At 35.5% G+C, this 16,167-nt stretch overlaps 1 protein-coding gene across 2 annotated transcripts in view; it reads left to right on the top strand.

Moving 5' to 3' along the window:
- GSTCD (glutathione S-transferase C-terminal domain containing) overlaps positions 1-16,167 on the top strand; it is a 43,353-nt gene that overhangs the window by 15,359 nt on the left and 11,827 nt on the right. For both annotated transcript variants that reach the window (XR_014493006.1, XM_083367093.1), the window contains exons 6-10: positions 11,158-11,273; positions 12,213-12,257; positions 12,885-13,013; positions 13,504-13,637; positions 15,584-15,614. Coding sequence is in view for 1 of the 2 variants with exons in the window: in XM_083367093.1 (XP_083223219.1) it covers positions 11,158-11,273; positions 12,213-12,257; positions 12,885-13,013; positions 13,504-13,637; positions 15,584-15,614 (455 nt within the window). In the remaining variant the exon portion in view is untranslated. The remainder of the gene's footprint in view (positions 1-11,157; positions 11,274-12,212; positions 12,258-12,884; positions 13,014-13,503; positions 13,638-15,583; positions 15,615-16,167) is intronic.

Raw genomic sequence — 16,167 nt, 5'->3', positions numbered from 1 at the left:
CATAAATGGGAGCTAGCTAGGAATCCTTGGTCCAGGATTCATATTGACTTCGCTGGACCTTTCCAGGGGTTAACGTTCCTTGTAGTGGTCGACAGCTACTCTAGATGGCTAGAAGTAGTACCGGTCAGTTCAGTAACAGCAGGCAGAACAATACAGGCATTAAGGGGCCTCTTTGCCACTCACGGGTTGCCGGATTTAATAGTGTCTGATAACGGGCCACAATTCACATCTATTGAATTTCAGGATTTTCTCAAGGCCAACTCGATTAAGCATAAGACTTCTGCACCCTTCCACCCCTCCACCAACGGATTGGCTGAAAGGAACGTGAGGACCACGAAGGACGCGCTTAAAAGAATCATTCGAGGTGACTGGCATCAGAGGCTAGCTGAGTTCTTGTTGGCTCAACACACAACCCCTTGTTCGGCTACAGGGAAAAGTCCAGCTGAAATGAGGTGGGGAAGAAAAATCTTGACCAAGTTGGACAGACTACACCCCGACCGTCTCCAACCAAACATTGAATTAGACATTCCTAACAGAACATTTGAAGTGGGGGACTTGATTTGGGCCAGGAACTACGCCCAAGGGGATAAATGGATTCCTGGGGTGGTAACTGAAATCTTAGGTCCCCTATCATACATCATTGAGGGGGAAGGGAATAGGGTCTGTAAAAGACACATAGACCAGCTGAGGAAAAGATCTAGTGGGTGTGTGCCAGCTGAGGGGGACCAAAGCTCAGTTAGGGCAAACAGTACAGATAACATTAGGCCTGAAAGTGGTGTAGTGGTGGGGCAAGATGACATATTTCCTGATGCCCATCAACAACAATTCAGTCCAATTGATTGGGAAATACCCCTGCGAAGTAGGCCAGTGACAACTGAATCCCAAACACAACCTAATACACAAGGCAGTACATCTGAAGCCAGTAACCCTGAGCCCAGGTCTAGCAGTAACCAGCATAGTAACCAGCAGCCAAGCAGTCAACCAGGAAGTAGGGTCCCTAGCAGCCAAAGTAACAGATACCCTTCTAGAATACATAGGCCACCAAAATACCTAATGGACTTTGTAAAGAAATGACACCAACTGGGGGGTAAGGGGTGTTGTGTATGTAAATAGTTAGCAATAAGCCATAAAAGATATTGCAAACACTGTGCAGCTTTGCAAGGTTAAAGCGGGAAAATAAGGTGCAATCATTGGACGCCACAACCAAGAGCGGGAAAACAGACTGTTTGTATTGGTTACAGTTCAAACGCTTTCTCTATAAAAGGGTTGCAACATTTGACATTTGACAGTTGACTTTGTGTATTCAATAAACTCGTTCAGTGTTAACTACTCTGAGTCCTCGTCAATTCGAACCAAACAGAAAATAGGACCAAGATCAAGCCAAGAGAAAAGTAATTAATTATTGCAGTGTCATAAAAATACATTTTGAAGATTCCTATAAACCAGGGGTCTTCAAACTTAGCCCTTTTATGACTTGTGGACTTCAACTCACAGAATTCCTCAGACAGCGTGCCTGGCTGAGGAATTCTGGGAGTTGAAGTCCACAAGTCATAAAAGGGCAACGTTTGAAGAGACCTGCTATAAACAATTTTTTTATATTCATCAGTATATTTTTCAGTAAAGATAAATTACATTAATAATAGGATATAGAGATTAAGAATTTTTAATGTACTAAAATAGCAGGAAAGTATAAATACATACCGGTACCTGTATCCAAGAGATAACACAATTTTTAAATTAATAACAGTGCTGAAGGATTAACTTTAAAAATAGATTCAAGTCCACCTTTAACCATAAAAATGTACTGAGTAATTTGGGGCCAATGACACTCCCTTAATCCAGCCTATCTCACAGACTTATTTTTGTGAGAATGAAATGAAGGGAGATCCTTCAACATGAATTTTTCTGCTGTATTGTGAGAGAATAATAATCAATTATAGGAAACATTTGGAGCAGTTATCGCAGCTAAAAATGGTAAAACCATTTATTGAACCCAGAATAAGCCGTTGCCTTTTTTCATAGGCACATTACATTTTTATGTACTACCTATTTATTACTAAGTCTTAAATGTTATTTTAGTCATGTGACTCCTAAGAAACTTACACATAGTCAATAACGGACTATATAATAAATCAGAACATTGATAATTTGCTTCAATAAATATCCAAATCCAAATAATCCAACACTCATAACAGCAAAAGTTATGTTAGTTGTAAAAATATTCTCAGTGCCCAAAGATTGCAGAAAAGCAGTGCTTTAACACTATTTTAGATAGTAGGGATGAGGCCACCAATTTGCAAACCATTGCAATTTTTGTGTGTCGCAAGAAATGCTCAAGAGGGTTGTCGTAAGAGATGTTCAGTTCCAGACTGTCCTTTTTTCATCTTTCTCAGTGGTCAGGGACGTGTGGCATTCCTTCTTTTGTTATACTAGCTCATGTTGGCAAGTTAAGCTTAATGCAAATGTAAAAGCAGGAGCTTCCAATAAAAATCCAGAAAAAACCCTAAAAAACTGTACATGCCTGCAACATTCTCCTGGTTTTACGGTCTGACATATTGGTATAGGAGGGATGAGAAGCTAAAAGTGGCTTATATTATATTCCAGTCATGATTCTCATAAACCAATTTTTTATCCATTTCAATTTACTTTTAGCAATTACATTTTATGCTCTTATAGGAGCATTACAGTCCACTGCTTTCTCATTCCCTTTCTGCAGCACTTTTTTAAAAGGTTTGCAAAATGTCTACCTTGTACCCGTTTCCCCAGCTTGCAAACCTTTCACAAAGGTTAGCTTTTTACTTGTGATTGCCTTTGCCCATCTAGTAATGATTAGAGTTTGTGGATTAAGAATAGATCCTATGAATTTTTATAGAGAAAAGTGGACTTGAGACTACTCATTAACTTTCTGCTGAAGTTGTTTCCAACTTAGGACATCTCCTTTTGGATCTCTAGAGTAATAATATGGACGTCTTTCACACTAGTGTTTTATGTGAGCAGTTTGTTGACTCATTATAAATCGTAGCATTTTTTTGTTTGTCATGGCATGCTTAAGAAAGCCATATCAATTTTATCACAGTATGTAATATATTGGTCGAATTAAATATTTGCACAATCTTCTATTATCCAGTGGTCCGCTGCTGACACAACTGTGGATCTCTTTTCCTAGGTATGTCATTACATCTATTGCAGCTCTTTGAGGTATTTTGTTACATGACATCTTGAAAGCTGGCTCACCAAAAAGGTAGAGGTGACCCAAAATAAAAGGTTAATTTGGGCCAAAGTTGATACTAAGGCAATATTAGAATGCCTTAAAACAGAGAATGCTACTAAGTGGGCTAGAACAATACAGTCATCTACTACTGACTGGATGTCAGCCTTCAATGCATTCTCCAATCTTTGTAACATACTGAAGAAACACCTAACAGCTAAATCTACTGCAAAAAGAGCCCAAGTGGGTAGACCTCGCTGGTTTGATCCTGATTGCCAGCAACAGAAAAAGAAATTGAAGGCACCCATGAGGCTTGCCCAGAGGAATCCTACTGCCCATATACAAGCTAAGATGCTGCACACAAGAAGGGAATATAAAAAAACTATAACATTAAAGAAAAAACGTTTTGCCATTTCAATCTGGGCAGAACTTGAGTTGGCTGCCAGAAGTCATAATTCAGTATTATTTTGGCACTCTGTAGCAGGTATTCTGAAGGAACGGAGATTTGCATTTGACATACCAATCTCTGCTGCAGACTGGGATAATTATTATCAGTGCTTGTTTGCCCCCACCGAACCGGTAAAGAAATTATTTTTAAACAGTGATTTGGTAAATCTTAGAACTCTCCCCCCTTGGCCACCAGTCTCAGAAAAGGAGATACAGTCCATCATTAAAAGCTTAAAGAGCAATAAAGCCCCAGGCGAGGATTTTTTACCAGCAGAATTATTTAAGAAATTTCCCAACTGGTGGGGCCCTTTATTAGCAGGTCTTTTTACACACATAAATAACACCTGCCATATACCAGACGGGTGGAAGATGGCAATAGTTGTCCCCATATATAAAAAAGGGAATAAAAAGGATCCTAGTAATTATAGGCCCATCAGCCTGATTGACATTGTAGCAAAAATATATGCTAGGTACCTTTTGAACAGAATTGAAATCTGGGTAGAGGAAAACAACATTCTCACATAAGAACAAGCAGGTTTTAGTCAGAACAGATCTACTATTGATAACTGCTTTGTTTTGAACCATCTAATTGCCAAATATGCCTATAAGAGGAGGCCCTTGTTTGCTGCTTTTATAGACCTTACAGCAGCATTTGATATGGTAAATAGAGACGTACTATGGAGTAAATTGACATCTCTTAAAATAGAACCCAGACTTCTGGCCTTGATTAAAGCCCTTTACACAAGTACCTGTTTGAGGGTGCGGTATGGGGATACCATGGTACACATGCCGATGATCCTAAATACTTACTGTAACAGCTTGCTTTATGCTGATGATATGATTTTATTATCATACTCACAAGTAGGATTACGTAGGCTATTAAGAAGATTCAGCTCTTATTGCCAGGATAACTCCCTAATTATTAGCAAATCCAAATCGAAAATAATGGTGTTTGGAAGAAACCATCAGAGACATAAGTGGCAATTAGATGGTGAACCAATTGAGCAGGTTAATACCTTTATATATTTGGGAGTAACTTTTTCCAAGACTGGATCTTGGGCCTGCCATCATCAACGAAGTACATTTAGAGCAAAAGCCCGTTTGAATTTATTGCTCAAACTAAAGAACCATAGTTACCCAGGGTCCCTAGCTCCACTACTCAAAGTTTATAAGGCTAAGGTTACGACAATGCTCTTGTATGGAGCAGAAATTTGGGGTCTTTATTCAACCACAGTCCTAGAACAAACACAGTCCCAGCATCTGAGATGTATTTTGGGTGTAGATCCAAGAACATCTGCTGCAGCAGTTAGAGCTGAATTGGGAATTCATACAATTCAGGCATTATCTAAAATTAGAGCTTATAACTACTGGTGCAAAGTTAATGAAATGGAGACTGATAGACTCCCCAAATTATGCCTACTAGAGCAAATAAAACTGCAATCACAAATCTCCTGGATCACCAAACTAACAAATTTTGTAAGAAGCTGTGGCCTTCCTGTTTCTTGCGTAACAGGAGAACAATCTAAAAAAAGAGTTGCCCAAAGAATTAAGGATATAGAAGCACAAACTGATATAGCTATCCTTAGTAAGGTGGGTAACTTGAAATGGCTAAGTAAATACAAATGTACTTTTCAAGTGGACAGTTATTTGAAGTTACAACTCCCAAAACATCTTAGGGAGATATTTACGAGAGCGAGATTCGAACATCTTGATACAATGGTCAGATATGGGGGATTTCATGCTATACCGTATAATGAGCGTCTCTGCATTTGTGGAGCGGCAGAGGTAGAGGACCTGGCTCACATCCTATTTGACTGTTGTTTGTATAAGAGGGTGAGAGACAGGTATCTTGGTCTATATACCAAACGAATGACCCATTGGGATCCCCATATCAAAATAACTTACCTTATGTCCGGCCAGAACTTGAAAAGAATATTCAACGTAGCACAGTATTTAAACAAAATGATCCAGTTAAGATCTGCATATGTGGGACTAGTTGGGGTAGATTGTAAGGGCGACTCCGAAATATAATGTTACCATATTTTATCTATATCTTAAATTTGTATTTTATTACTATTTTAACTTAAATTGTATTTTAATTCCATTTTAAATTGTATTTTATCAAATTCCATTTTGGATTGTTTTTATCTAGTTTTGGTGACAGTTTGTTGCTGGAACTTTGTACTTTGATATGGCCCAAGGGCTAATCAATAAAGTTGTTGTTGTTGTTATATAATTTTTCAAATGTAGCAGTGCAAGTACAGGATAATTGTGAATACCTACTTGAATCCTTCATATAACTCCAGTTCTAGTTAACCAATTTATTCAGTCTACTACTTTTAAGGATAATAAAATCTCTTGGCATATTGTATTCATAGTAGTCACACAATTTCCTGCTGTTTTTTATTATTATTCATAAGCACAGCAGCAAACGTTCATACACTAACCTCATAGTTGGCAAGTTTGATTCTGTCTTTCATACTAGCTATTCAAGTATAAGCAGGATTAAATGTTATGGTGCTTTAAAATAGAATGATCTGGAGACCTAAGTAGATTGTTTTTGTTTGGTTTCCAAAACTACCTTTAAATTTACAAAATGGAAAAAACTAGCTTCAAGGAATGGATTTTTTTATTTAGAAATAGCATTAGGGAAAGCATTAAAATATCACTGCTGTGTTGTGTTTCTGTTATGAAATAGGTCAGTGGGATTATCAGTATCTTGTTGAGTTTAGACTATAAAAAGATTAACAAATACCAAACTTAGCTCTTTATTTTAATATGTAAAATGAATATTTAACTAGTCTAAACTTCCAAAATAGTTACTTTCTTTTCTAGTTCATGTTGTCCTAATATCTAAAAGAACAGAATGTATTATTAATTTAAATACCTACAGTTAACATTTAGCAATCCTGTCTAGATTAGTGCCTTGAAAACAGATTGAACCTATTTAAAAGCCTCCATGGTCCAGACATAACACTGGAAATATATAACAAGAATATAATTAAAGTAACATCTTATGTATTTTTTATTGGTGTTTACAAACAATGGGTATCTTCTTTTGTGTATTTGTGAGATACCTACTCGGAGTTTACAGTAATAAATTATTGTTTCCGTTAACATAAGTAAAAGAAAAGCATTTCAATATATACCTTATAGACCAGATTAGAAACGAAAAAGCCATATAGTTGTTCGATGTTATAACTTAAGTCTACTTAAGTCACAGAACCTTTCATAAGTATTTGTACTGCTGAAGTCTAATATTAGTGACTGTTCGAAGTTACAACAGCACTGAAAAAAGTGACTTATTATCATTTTCACACTTATGAGCTTTGCAGTATCACGTAATCAAAATTCAGTCGCTTCACCACTGACTCATATTTATGATGGTTGCAGTGTCCCAGTGTCATGTGATCAATGTCTGATAAGAAAAGTCAATGGGGAAACCAGATTCACTTAACAACAGTTTTACTAATTCAGCAACTGCAGTTATGCACCTAACAACTGAGGCAAAAAAGGTCATAACATGAGGGAAAGCTCACTTAACAAATGTCTCACTTAAGCGGCATAAATTTTGGGCTGAATTGTGGTCATAAGTCGAGGACTAGCTGTAGAGCTATTAATTCTAAAATGTAGGGCGTACATACAGTTGAAACCTACATTTTTGGCTGGAACTAGTTCAGGGGTAGGCAACCTTGGCTCTTGGACTTCAACTCCCAGAATTCCTGAGCCAGGCATGCTGAGGGGAGAGAGGTTTCAAAAGCTGAGCCATGCTGGCTCATGAATTCTGGGAACTGAAGTCCACGACTCATAAAAGAGCCAAGGTTGCCTACCCCTGAACTAGTTAGTAATTGTTACTATTTTATGTTCATTCCATAAATTACCAGTGCATGTACAGAACATTCAGGAATAAGCAGGTTCTTGGTTCAGATTTCACAGTACACTTTAGAAACACTATCCTTGGTTTGGGAAGAGCTATGTGTGTACAACTTGCCTTAGATATTGTGCTGCAGTATAATGTCATTCCACTTTGTCATGTTTTCTGTAAATCCATCTGAATGTTAAAACATTTATAAAACTATCCAGATAAAATGTAGCTGCCATTTTAAAACATAAGTAGTGTGTGTGTGTGTGTGTGTGTGTATGTATTCTATAGTCTTCAAATAAATATATATTCTATTTACAATCTTATGAATAGTGAAAAGCAGAACTTTTTAACAATTACAATAGCCATTCCACATTTTAATTACTTTGTAAGTCTTGATCATAATATTGTAGCTTGTGTGCTTTCTCCAGGGGAGGGAGGGAGGGAGAGAGAGAGAGGTCTCTGCTTTTTTGGTAATTTTTTTCTCTGGCACTAAAAGTCTTATTGAAAGAGGCATCAATCATTTTGATTTATGCTATCCTTGGTATTATGTATATCTGTTAAAATCATCTGTTTATATCTGGCCAAAGTTCATCCAGAAACAACCTTTCTTTGTGACAGTTGGATTTGGGATGTTAGAAGTTACTGGCATTGCAGGGACATTTTACTAATAAGTAACATAATTGTTACTAATTATGATGACAATATGATTTGTTTTGGCTGTTGTCAGTAAGAAACATTACTTGATTCTCAGTGACAGAATTTTAGAGATTGTTCTTCACCATACTATTTTGTCTTACACTCTTAAGGGTATGGTGAATTAAAACGGTACTCATTGTAAAATGACTTCCACAAGGTGAATTGTTCTTTCCCACAGACTTTGAATATGCTTTTTAACTACCTAGCTAAAGATGATTAGCCACAGTAGCTAGGAATTCCGTCAATTCTCAAATGATCCATTAGTGATTCTTTTATTTTTAATTTCAATTCTAAAGTGAGGGGGAAGATGCGTAACTGAAGGGGTATCATTTATGAAACTCTACAACAGTTTTATTGTTTTCTATTATTTATAACTATAAATAATAATCTATGACATCTAAGTTAGAGCTGTTGCTTAAAAACATTTATTCATTTATTATATAGTAAGTATAGCATAAGGGACACGGTGGCTCTGTGGGTTAGGACGCTGAGCTTGTCGATCAGAAGGTCGGCAGTTTGGCAGGTCGAATCCCGAGTGCCGCGTAACAGAGTTGAGCGCCTGTTACTCGTCCCAGCTTCTGCCAACCTAGCAGTTCGAAAGCACGTAAAAATGCAAGTAGAAAAATAGGGACCACTATGGTGGGAAGGTAACAGCGTTCCATGCGCCTTTGGCATCTAGTCATGCCGGCCACATGACCACGGAGACGTCCTCAGACAAGCGCTGGCTCTTCGGCTTTGAAACGGAGATGAGCACCGGCCCCTAGAGTCGGAAACGACTAGCACGCATGTGCGGGGGAACCTTTACCTTTACCTTAAGTATAGCAAACCAGGAAAAGAATGTTTTATGTTTTGATCTTGGTTTTGGTTATAATGGATGGATGGATGGATAGATCTAATATGTTCTATTTATGAATCTTTGTCCAAATTACTTGCTATCTCATTGGTAACTTGGTAACGTAAAGTGACTTAAAGTGACAGTGAAATTAAGTAATACTGCTTAAGAATATGTAGAATTTGTTCGTAAGAAATACAAAAAAGGAAAAACAGAAAACAATGTTTAAAAAAACCTCATAATCAGATCTTCAAATGTTTTTCATTAGAAAGAATTAGAAAGAAAGTTCATTTCTTTTCGGACTTTTAAAATAAGAGCATTAGATTGAATGATTCAAATAGGCATTAGCAGTTTGTTGGTATGTATTTGCTTTATCAGATGTTATAGAAATGTCTCTTGAGAATTAAATAAAATTATGTACCAGAGGGTACAATTGATTAAACTGTCCCTTCAGTGAAATTCTTACTGATTGCTATTTTCATATAGTTTGTTTTGATTTTATTTCAGTTAGTTTCTCAAATTCAAGCCGAAGAGAACCTAGTCAGGACATTATTTTATTTTATTTGTTAGAATTATACTGTTATTTTTCCAGGAAATATTTGGAAAAGCTGTGTGGGAAAAGCCGTTTTCTTCTGCTTGAAATCTTGTAAGAACTTATTTTAACAGAAAACAATTTGGCTAGTAGAGCTAAAGGAAACAACAAGAGTAAAGAAAAACAAACACGTTGTAATACCATGCTGTCTTGAATTACATTTTAAATCAACTTTTCAAGCATCAATTGTCTTTCATGCTTCCTCTTCCATATTTAGGAGGTGTGGAAGCAGTCTAAGGAATATTTGCCAAATTGTTAAAGATAGTCACAACATATAGTTAATTCAGATGTATTTGCTGTTGTTCTTGCACGACAAGTTAAAGCAGAAGGAATTACAGAAGTAAAATGTTTTTTCTTAGGGTACAAATTATTCTTTTAATATGCAAGTCTGTTTTTTATTCTTATGATTTAAATTACAGTTCCTGTGTATGGTCATTGTCTAAATTGCTGAATGTTTGTGAAGGAAAGTTCTGCTTTTCACAAAAATCTAAACATTAAATACGGGGTATGTTTTGCAATAAGTTATAGCCATTTGCAGAGCCCTGCCAAATGTAGTAAAAGGTTAGCATTTTGTAAAGCCAATAATAGAAGAAAAAAAAAGAAAACCTATTGAGGCTGCTCTGCGAGGTTATTTTTTAATCTCCTGTTCCTGTCGCCATTGTTTTTAATCTAACTCTTAATATTTTGTCAGATTTGTATTTATAGGAATTTAAAATCTGTTTTATACTATTCATTGGTTCTGCTGCCTCAAGACAATGCAAACCTTGATAAAGCTAAAACTCGGCTTCTTCAATTAAAAAGAACTTATGCCAAGTGTGGCCTCTGCTGGAGATAAATAATTTCTGGTTTTCTTGTTGATTGTGGATTTCTCGAATAAAAGAAATCAAAGTGAATTGGACCTTCATTTTAATGAACAAGCATTTTTTGTTTAAAATGAGATAGAAAATATTGTAATCCGCTGTGTAGTGCATTTTGTGACTTTTGAATGTTGCATAAGGAACCAACAATAGTAGAGGCTGACATTTAATCCTTAGTAAATCTGAACGTACATATATAAACTTACATTGTGCAGATTATTGTAGTATCAGATTACATTGTCAGATGAAACCAGAGTAGTAGAAAGAAGGAAGTTCTGTCAATTTTACTGGATCTCAAAATACCAATCGGGATTACACTTAGAATTTTTGTGGGGATTCTATAAAAAATAATAAGGATGTAGACTAGACTGGGAGTCAGTAAATACCTTGGAACAATGCAGTGGCAAACTACTTTTGTTTTGGCAAAGAAAATTGCATGGATGTGTCAGAGAACCTACGCTTACTTGGAAAACTGACTTATGATGTAACCGAGATTGTTCTTTTCTCCTTTTTTCACCATTTGAAATCAGAATTACTGCTGCTAAACTTTAAGAATAAATCAATTGCAAATCAGAATAAGTAGTTAAATAATTGATTTTTTTTAAAAAGAAACTGTTTTTTTCCCCTCAGTCAATTTATATTTCTTTTTCTCATTCTTAGGAAAGATGTCTGCTGATCGTGCTTTGAGGAAACAGCAGCAGCTGAACAACTTAATAGCTTTAGTGACAAAACTGTCTAAGCCTGGAGATGTAATTGTGGATTTTTGCAGTGGTGGGGTAATGTAGTAAATTACAACCTCAATTATTTTTCACATCGATGTGATATTAGTATTGCTTGTAGTCATTTTATAAGAGCTAGAGTGCGATAGACTTAATAGCTTATTGCTGTTAGCATATGGTTGTTTATGATTGTTTTTACTTTTATACCTTGTATTTAGCTCTGGGAAGTCGGGGATGGGGAGGGGGGAAGGGGAGGGGGGGAGGGTTGGGAAGGGTTGGGTAGGGGTGGGGGGGAGGGGTTGTTAAAGATAAAATGTATTGAAAAACTTTTCAATAAAAAAAATATTTTTCACATATACAAGTGTACCACCAGCCTACAAGACAGAGGCAAACAAATTAGAGGTTCATTGACTTTCATGTGCCTGTTGATATTTTGTTGCAATACATTGCATATAAGGATATGCAAAATGTTCCATACCTGTGCCACAGGTTTCAATGCCCATCTCAAGCATACATCTCTCAATCCATATATTGGGGCAAAAGCGTGTACTTTTTTCAGAGACAGAGGTTGTTCTGAGGTTCAGAGCAGAAGTGATAGGGAAATACACAGTAAAAGATCATTGCCAGAACGAACAAGTGCGCAGGCCAGCCTATTGGCACAGTGAGTGTCTGGGGGAAGGAAAAGACTCTTAAGTTTGGAGGCCAGAGAAAGGTGATGTGCTGAGAGGGAGAAATCCCAGGCAAACCAGTCTTACTTTACTTATCCTGTAAAACCACTTTGGGATCCATCCAGATTTTGTTTCCTTAAAACCCGGAATAACCATAACGGATGTGTTTTTTATGATGAACCATGGCTAATCCAAAATTCTTTTGGAACTTCTGTAATTTATTTTACATTCAAAATAAAGTATATTTTCCATTTCAAGCACACTTCCAGTTGTAAAGCAGTGGCTGTGTGGAATTAAGATTTACTTTTTCATTTCTTGTCTTGAACAGGGCCATGTTGGAATTGTTCTTGCTTATATGTTACCACTGTGCCAGGTAAAGTACCAATAAAATAAATATTGGTAATTCAAAATTTCAAATATGCAATTAGATACATTTGGCTTATGTGCTGTAGTATGTTTTTCAAATACCTATTTACCTTTTTCTGGATATATTTTTTTAACTGATCATAATGAACCATCCTTCAATAACAATACTTCATCTTAAATTTGGAAGTGGTCCAGTATGTCAGTGTCCTTCCTTTATGTTGTGCTTTATTAAACTTGAGTTGGATCTTTCTCTGACTATATTCTAATTTGCTTTTAGACTTTTACATTTATTATACAACTTCCACAGTTATTATAAAATATCATATCATTGTGTATCCTACACGATACTTGTAAAACTTTTAAATAAATTTATATAAATCTGATAAAAATGCTAAAGCAATGGCCTGAATATGTTTTAGCTTAAACTCATTCCAAAACTTTACATAATCCCAAATCTGTTGGCAAATTGGAAATCTTAAGCTTAACTGCATTTCATTTATGTTTATAATGGAAATATTTCTGTTCAAGGAAACTTTATGCAAGCTCTTTAGTCTTTTCATTGCAAAATATATGTATTGTTTTTTAATCCAGGAATTGACCAGGATTATTTTTTTCTTTTTCTTTTTTAATGTAGATAATTTTGGTTGAAAATAAAGAACAGTCACTCATATGTGCAAAAAAAAGAAGTGATGAATTAGGATTAGATAATATATGGTTCATCCAAGCGAATATGGACAATTTTAAAGGAAGTTTTAATATTGGGGTAAGCTATTTTAGCACTGTAATTATTACCTTGTTTGCACTTGAAAAGCTAAAGATGCTATCTTAAAATAATTTTCATTTAGGGAAAGAGTTTTGAGTTAATGTTGACATTTATTCTCATGCCAGTTTCTATAACATTATTTCTAATTGAGTATGAATAATAAAAGTCACAATTAACAAAAGCTGATGGTCCAATAGATAACTCAGCTGTTCAGAAAATGACATGGGAATGATTGGTTGCTTATTCGTTATATGCTTTCATTCATGGAATCACTTATCATTGACAAAAAAAGACGCTTCCCTCTCTTATTCAGTGCACCTTCCAAATATGCTTAGTGCACTCTTTAATTTTGCAGAATATGAATAGAAAGCCTTTATTTCTCATGGGCACTTGGTAGTGGGACAGTGTATTCTATTCAAATTTGTGTCATTGACTGAGATGGGCAGCCATAAAAATTGAACAAATAAATATTTAGAGTTTCTTTTTGCAGGTGGCACTGCATGCTTGCGGTGTGGCAACGGACATGGTTATTGAACACTGTATCAAAGTTGGTGCAGCATTTGTTATTTCTCCTTGCTGTTATGGTTTCATACAGAATACATCCAAGTTTGTATTTCCACGAAGGTCAGTTGCTTTTCCAATATGTTAAAATTTATAGCATTTTACCCAACATCTGAAACTGCATGTTGGGTACGGTGGTAAAAGCTTTCTCACGTAATAGAGAAAACAGCAAATCGAAGCATTATGTTTAACAGCTGGTATTTTAAAATATTTAAAGTTGCTTACAATTTATATCAAAATATTTCAGGTTGTGTTACTTAAGAAAAATGCAAGTTACTAGTGCTGTGTTATGTAGAAAAGAAATACATAGTCCCATCCCAAAACATACAATTGGAAAAAGTCATTTTGTTTATGAAATCCATCCTCCTTCTCAACGGTGAAATCCTGATTAAAGCATCCCGATAAATGTCTGACTTCCACTTGAACAGATCCAGTGTAGCTCATTGGTCTTATTTTTGAGAAATCTTTTTCTAACTTTCAATTGGATTCTATCTTTCTGTAACTTAAAACTTTTCATATGGGTTCTACAACCAGAACCTACAGATTGGTTGTTGGGATATATTTTGGGATATATCTTGTTGGGATATATTTTCATGTTTATGAAGAGTGCAGGCTATCCTTCCATTGTCTTCTCAAAGCTAAAGAGGCCCAATTTCTTCTAAGTCTCTTAGGAGTCTTACAAGATCCTCTGATCATTCCTTCTGAGAACCTTTTGTTCTAATCCTTCTTAAAGTGTGATGCCTAGAACTAGGTATATTTAAAATGTGGTTTGATCAGTGTAGAATATGGTAGAATATTCCTTCCTGCTATTTGGAAATTCTTCTGTTGAGACAGCCTAAAATTACATTGCTCTTTTTCTTCCAGCCATGTCACACTGCTCACTTAAACTCCATTCATTTATTTGCAACTACAAGATGTTTTCCACATGTAGTGTTACCAGTGAGGTGTATCTCCTATTTGACTATATTAAGCTTTAATTTCCCTTAAAATTAAGAACCCCAACATTACATGGTCACCTTCTTCCTATATTTCTCCTAGTATTACTTCCTGCAAGGTTTTCCCTATTAGTTGGTACGGAGTTAGGAGTTTTCCTCCCCCTGAAGAAAAAAAATATCTGTTCATAAGACAAATCAAGGATTTTTTGGAATGACTATAGACTCCCAACAGATGTCTGGATGGTTGAAATCCTTTTATTACTCTTTGAAAGATTTGACATTTATTTTAAAAGGTATTGTTCACATTTTCTTTTTGAATAGGTAGACATTTGGAGACACCAAGAACAATAATAGCAATAGTACTTAGACTTATATAACACTTCATTGTGCTTTGCAGCACCCTCTAAGCATATTTATTCTTCCACTTATTTTAACCAAGATGGTCTCTATAGCCTTGTCACATTCATTCATTTGGATTTCTAAACAGGAGTGAATACTTTATTACTTCTGTTCCTTCTACAGTACATAAATATTTAAGTTACAGATATTCACATTTTTAACCCACCCCGTCCAAGGATTCTGTTTAAAGCTCTACTGATCAGACTTGTATTCTAAGTAATTTTTAACCAGTTCTTCTAAGTTGTTAGACCTTGTGCCAGCAGTCCATTATTTAGATAATTGAGACTATGGTCCCCCAAACCATTTTTCCTGTTAACACCATTTGCATAGCCAGTCATTTCACTTGTTTTTGTAATTTTCCTCTCCAGACTCTTCTGTTGCAATCTCTGGAGAATGTATTCCTTCAGATGTTATCATGCATGTATAGCTATGGAAAGATAAGGCAATAAGTGCAACTATTCTAAAGTATTCCTGTTTTTTCAGGAACATTTCCAAACTAAGTTTTTAAGAATGCAACATTGTTCAAAACAAACTGAACTGCTAATCTGTTTTTAGAGGATAGGTTCTAAATAAAATCTGTTTTGGGTGCTTCTTTCTTACGCAATGCGCAACAACACAATCACTTGATTAAGAATTTGTTTAACATTTAAAATAAGATCTTCTTTTCTGTTATAGCCATGTGTTCAAGAAAGTGCTGTCATATAAGGTAAGGAAAATATAAACTTTGGGTTTAGAATTTCATTCTACGTATCTTTCTTGTTTAGCTTAGTTTTACTGTAAAAAAAATCTCCCATTAAAAATATATCAGAATAGCAAACTTAAAAAGCTTGTGTCTTTTTCTCCTTTTATTAAAGGAATAAACATTTAGTAAATACAACTTTATTTTTAATTTATTTTCTTATCTTGTTTTTCAAATCCTAAAATTTAAAACAGCTATTAAGAATTTAAACGTGGGCCAAAAAACCCTTTAGTTCTAGTATAAAAAGAACTATGTCCATCCATCAATTGTACATACAAAGAATAGCTGTCAAATAGGTGGTTTCTACTGTCTTCTATGGTATCTGAAATATGTCTGGAGGCAGTCTGAGCCCATCCAGTAGTATTAGGCCAGATACAGATCTGTGCATCTTTGAAACAGTTTCCTGTTTTAACAACCATTCTGCTTCCATATGTTTCCCTCCTGATGTTCTCTCCAGATTGAAATTTCTTAATAAGTATCTCTCAACTTAATATTACATTATTTGGACTTGTACTTCAAA

Source organism: Vipera ursinii (genome assembly GCF_947247035.1).
Source record: "Vipera ursinii genome assembly, chromosome: 7".
NCBI classification, from domain to species: domain Eukaryota; kingdom Metazoa; phylum Chordata; class Lepidosauria; order Squamata; family Viperidae; genus Vipera; species Vipera ursinii.
The sequence above is the reverse complement of the archived record's forward strand: the minus strand, read 5'-3'. Positions and strand labels throughout refer to the sequence as shown.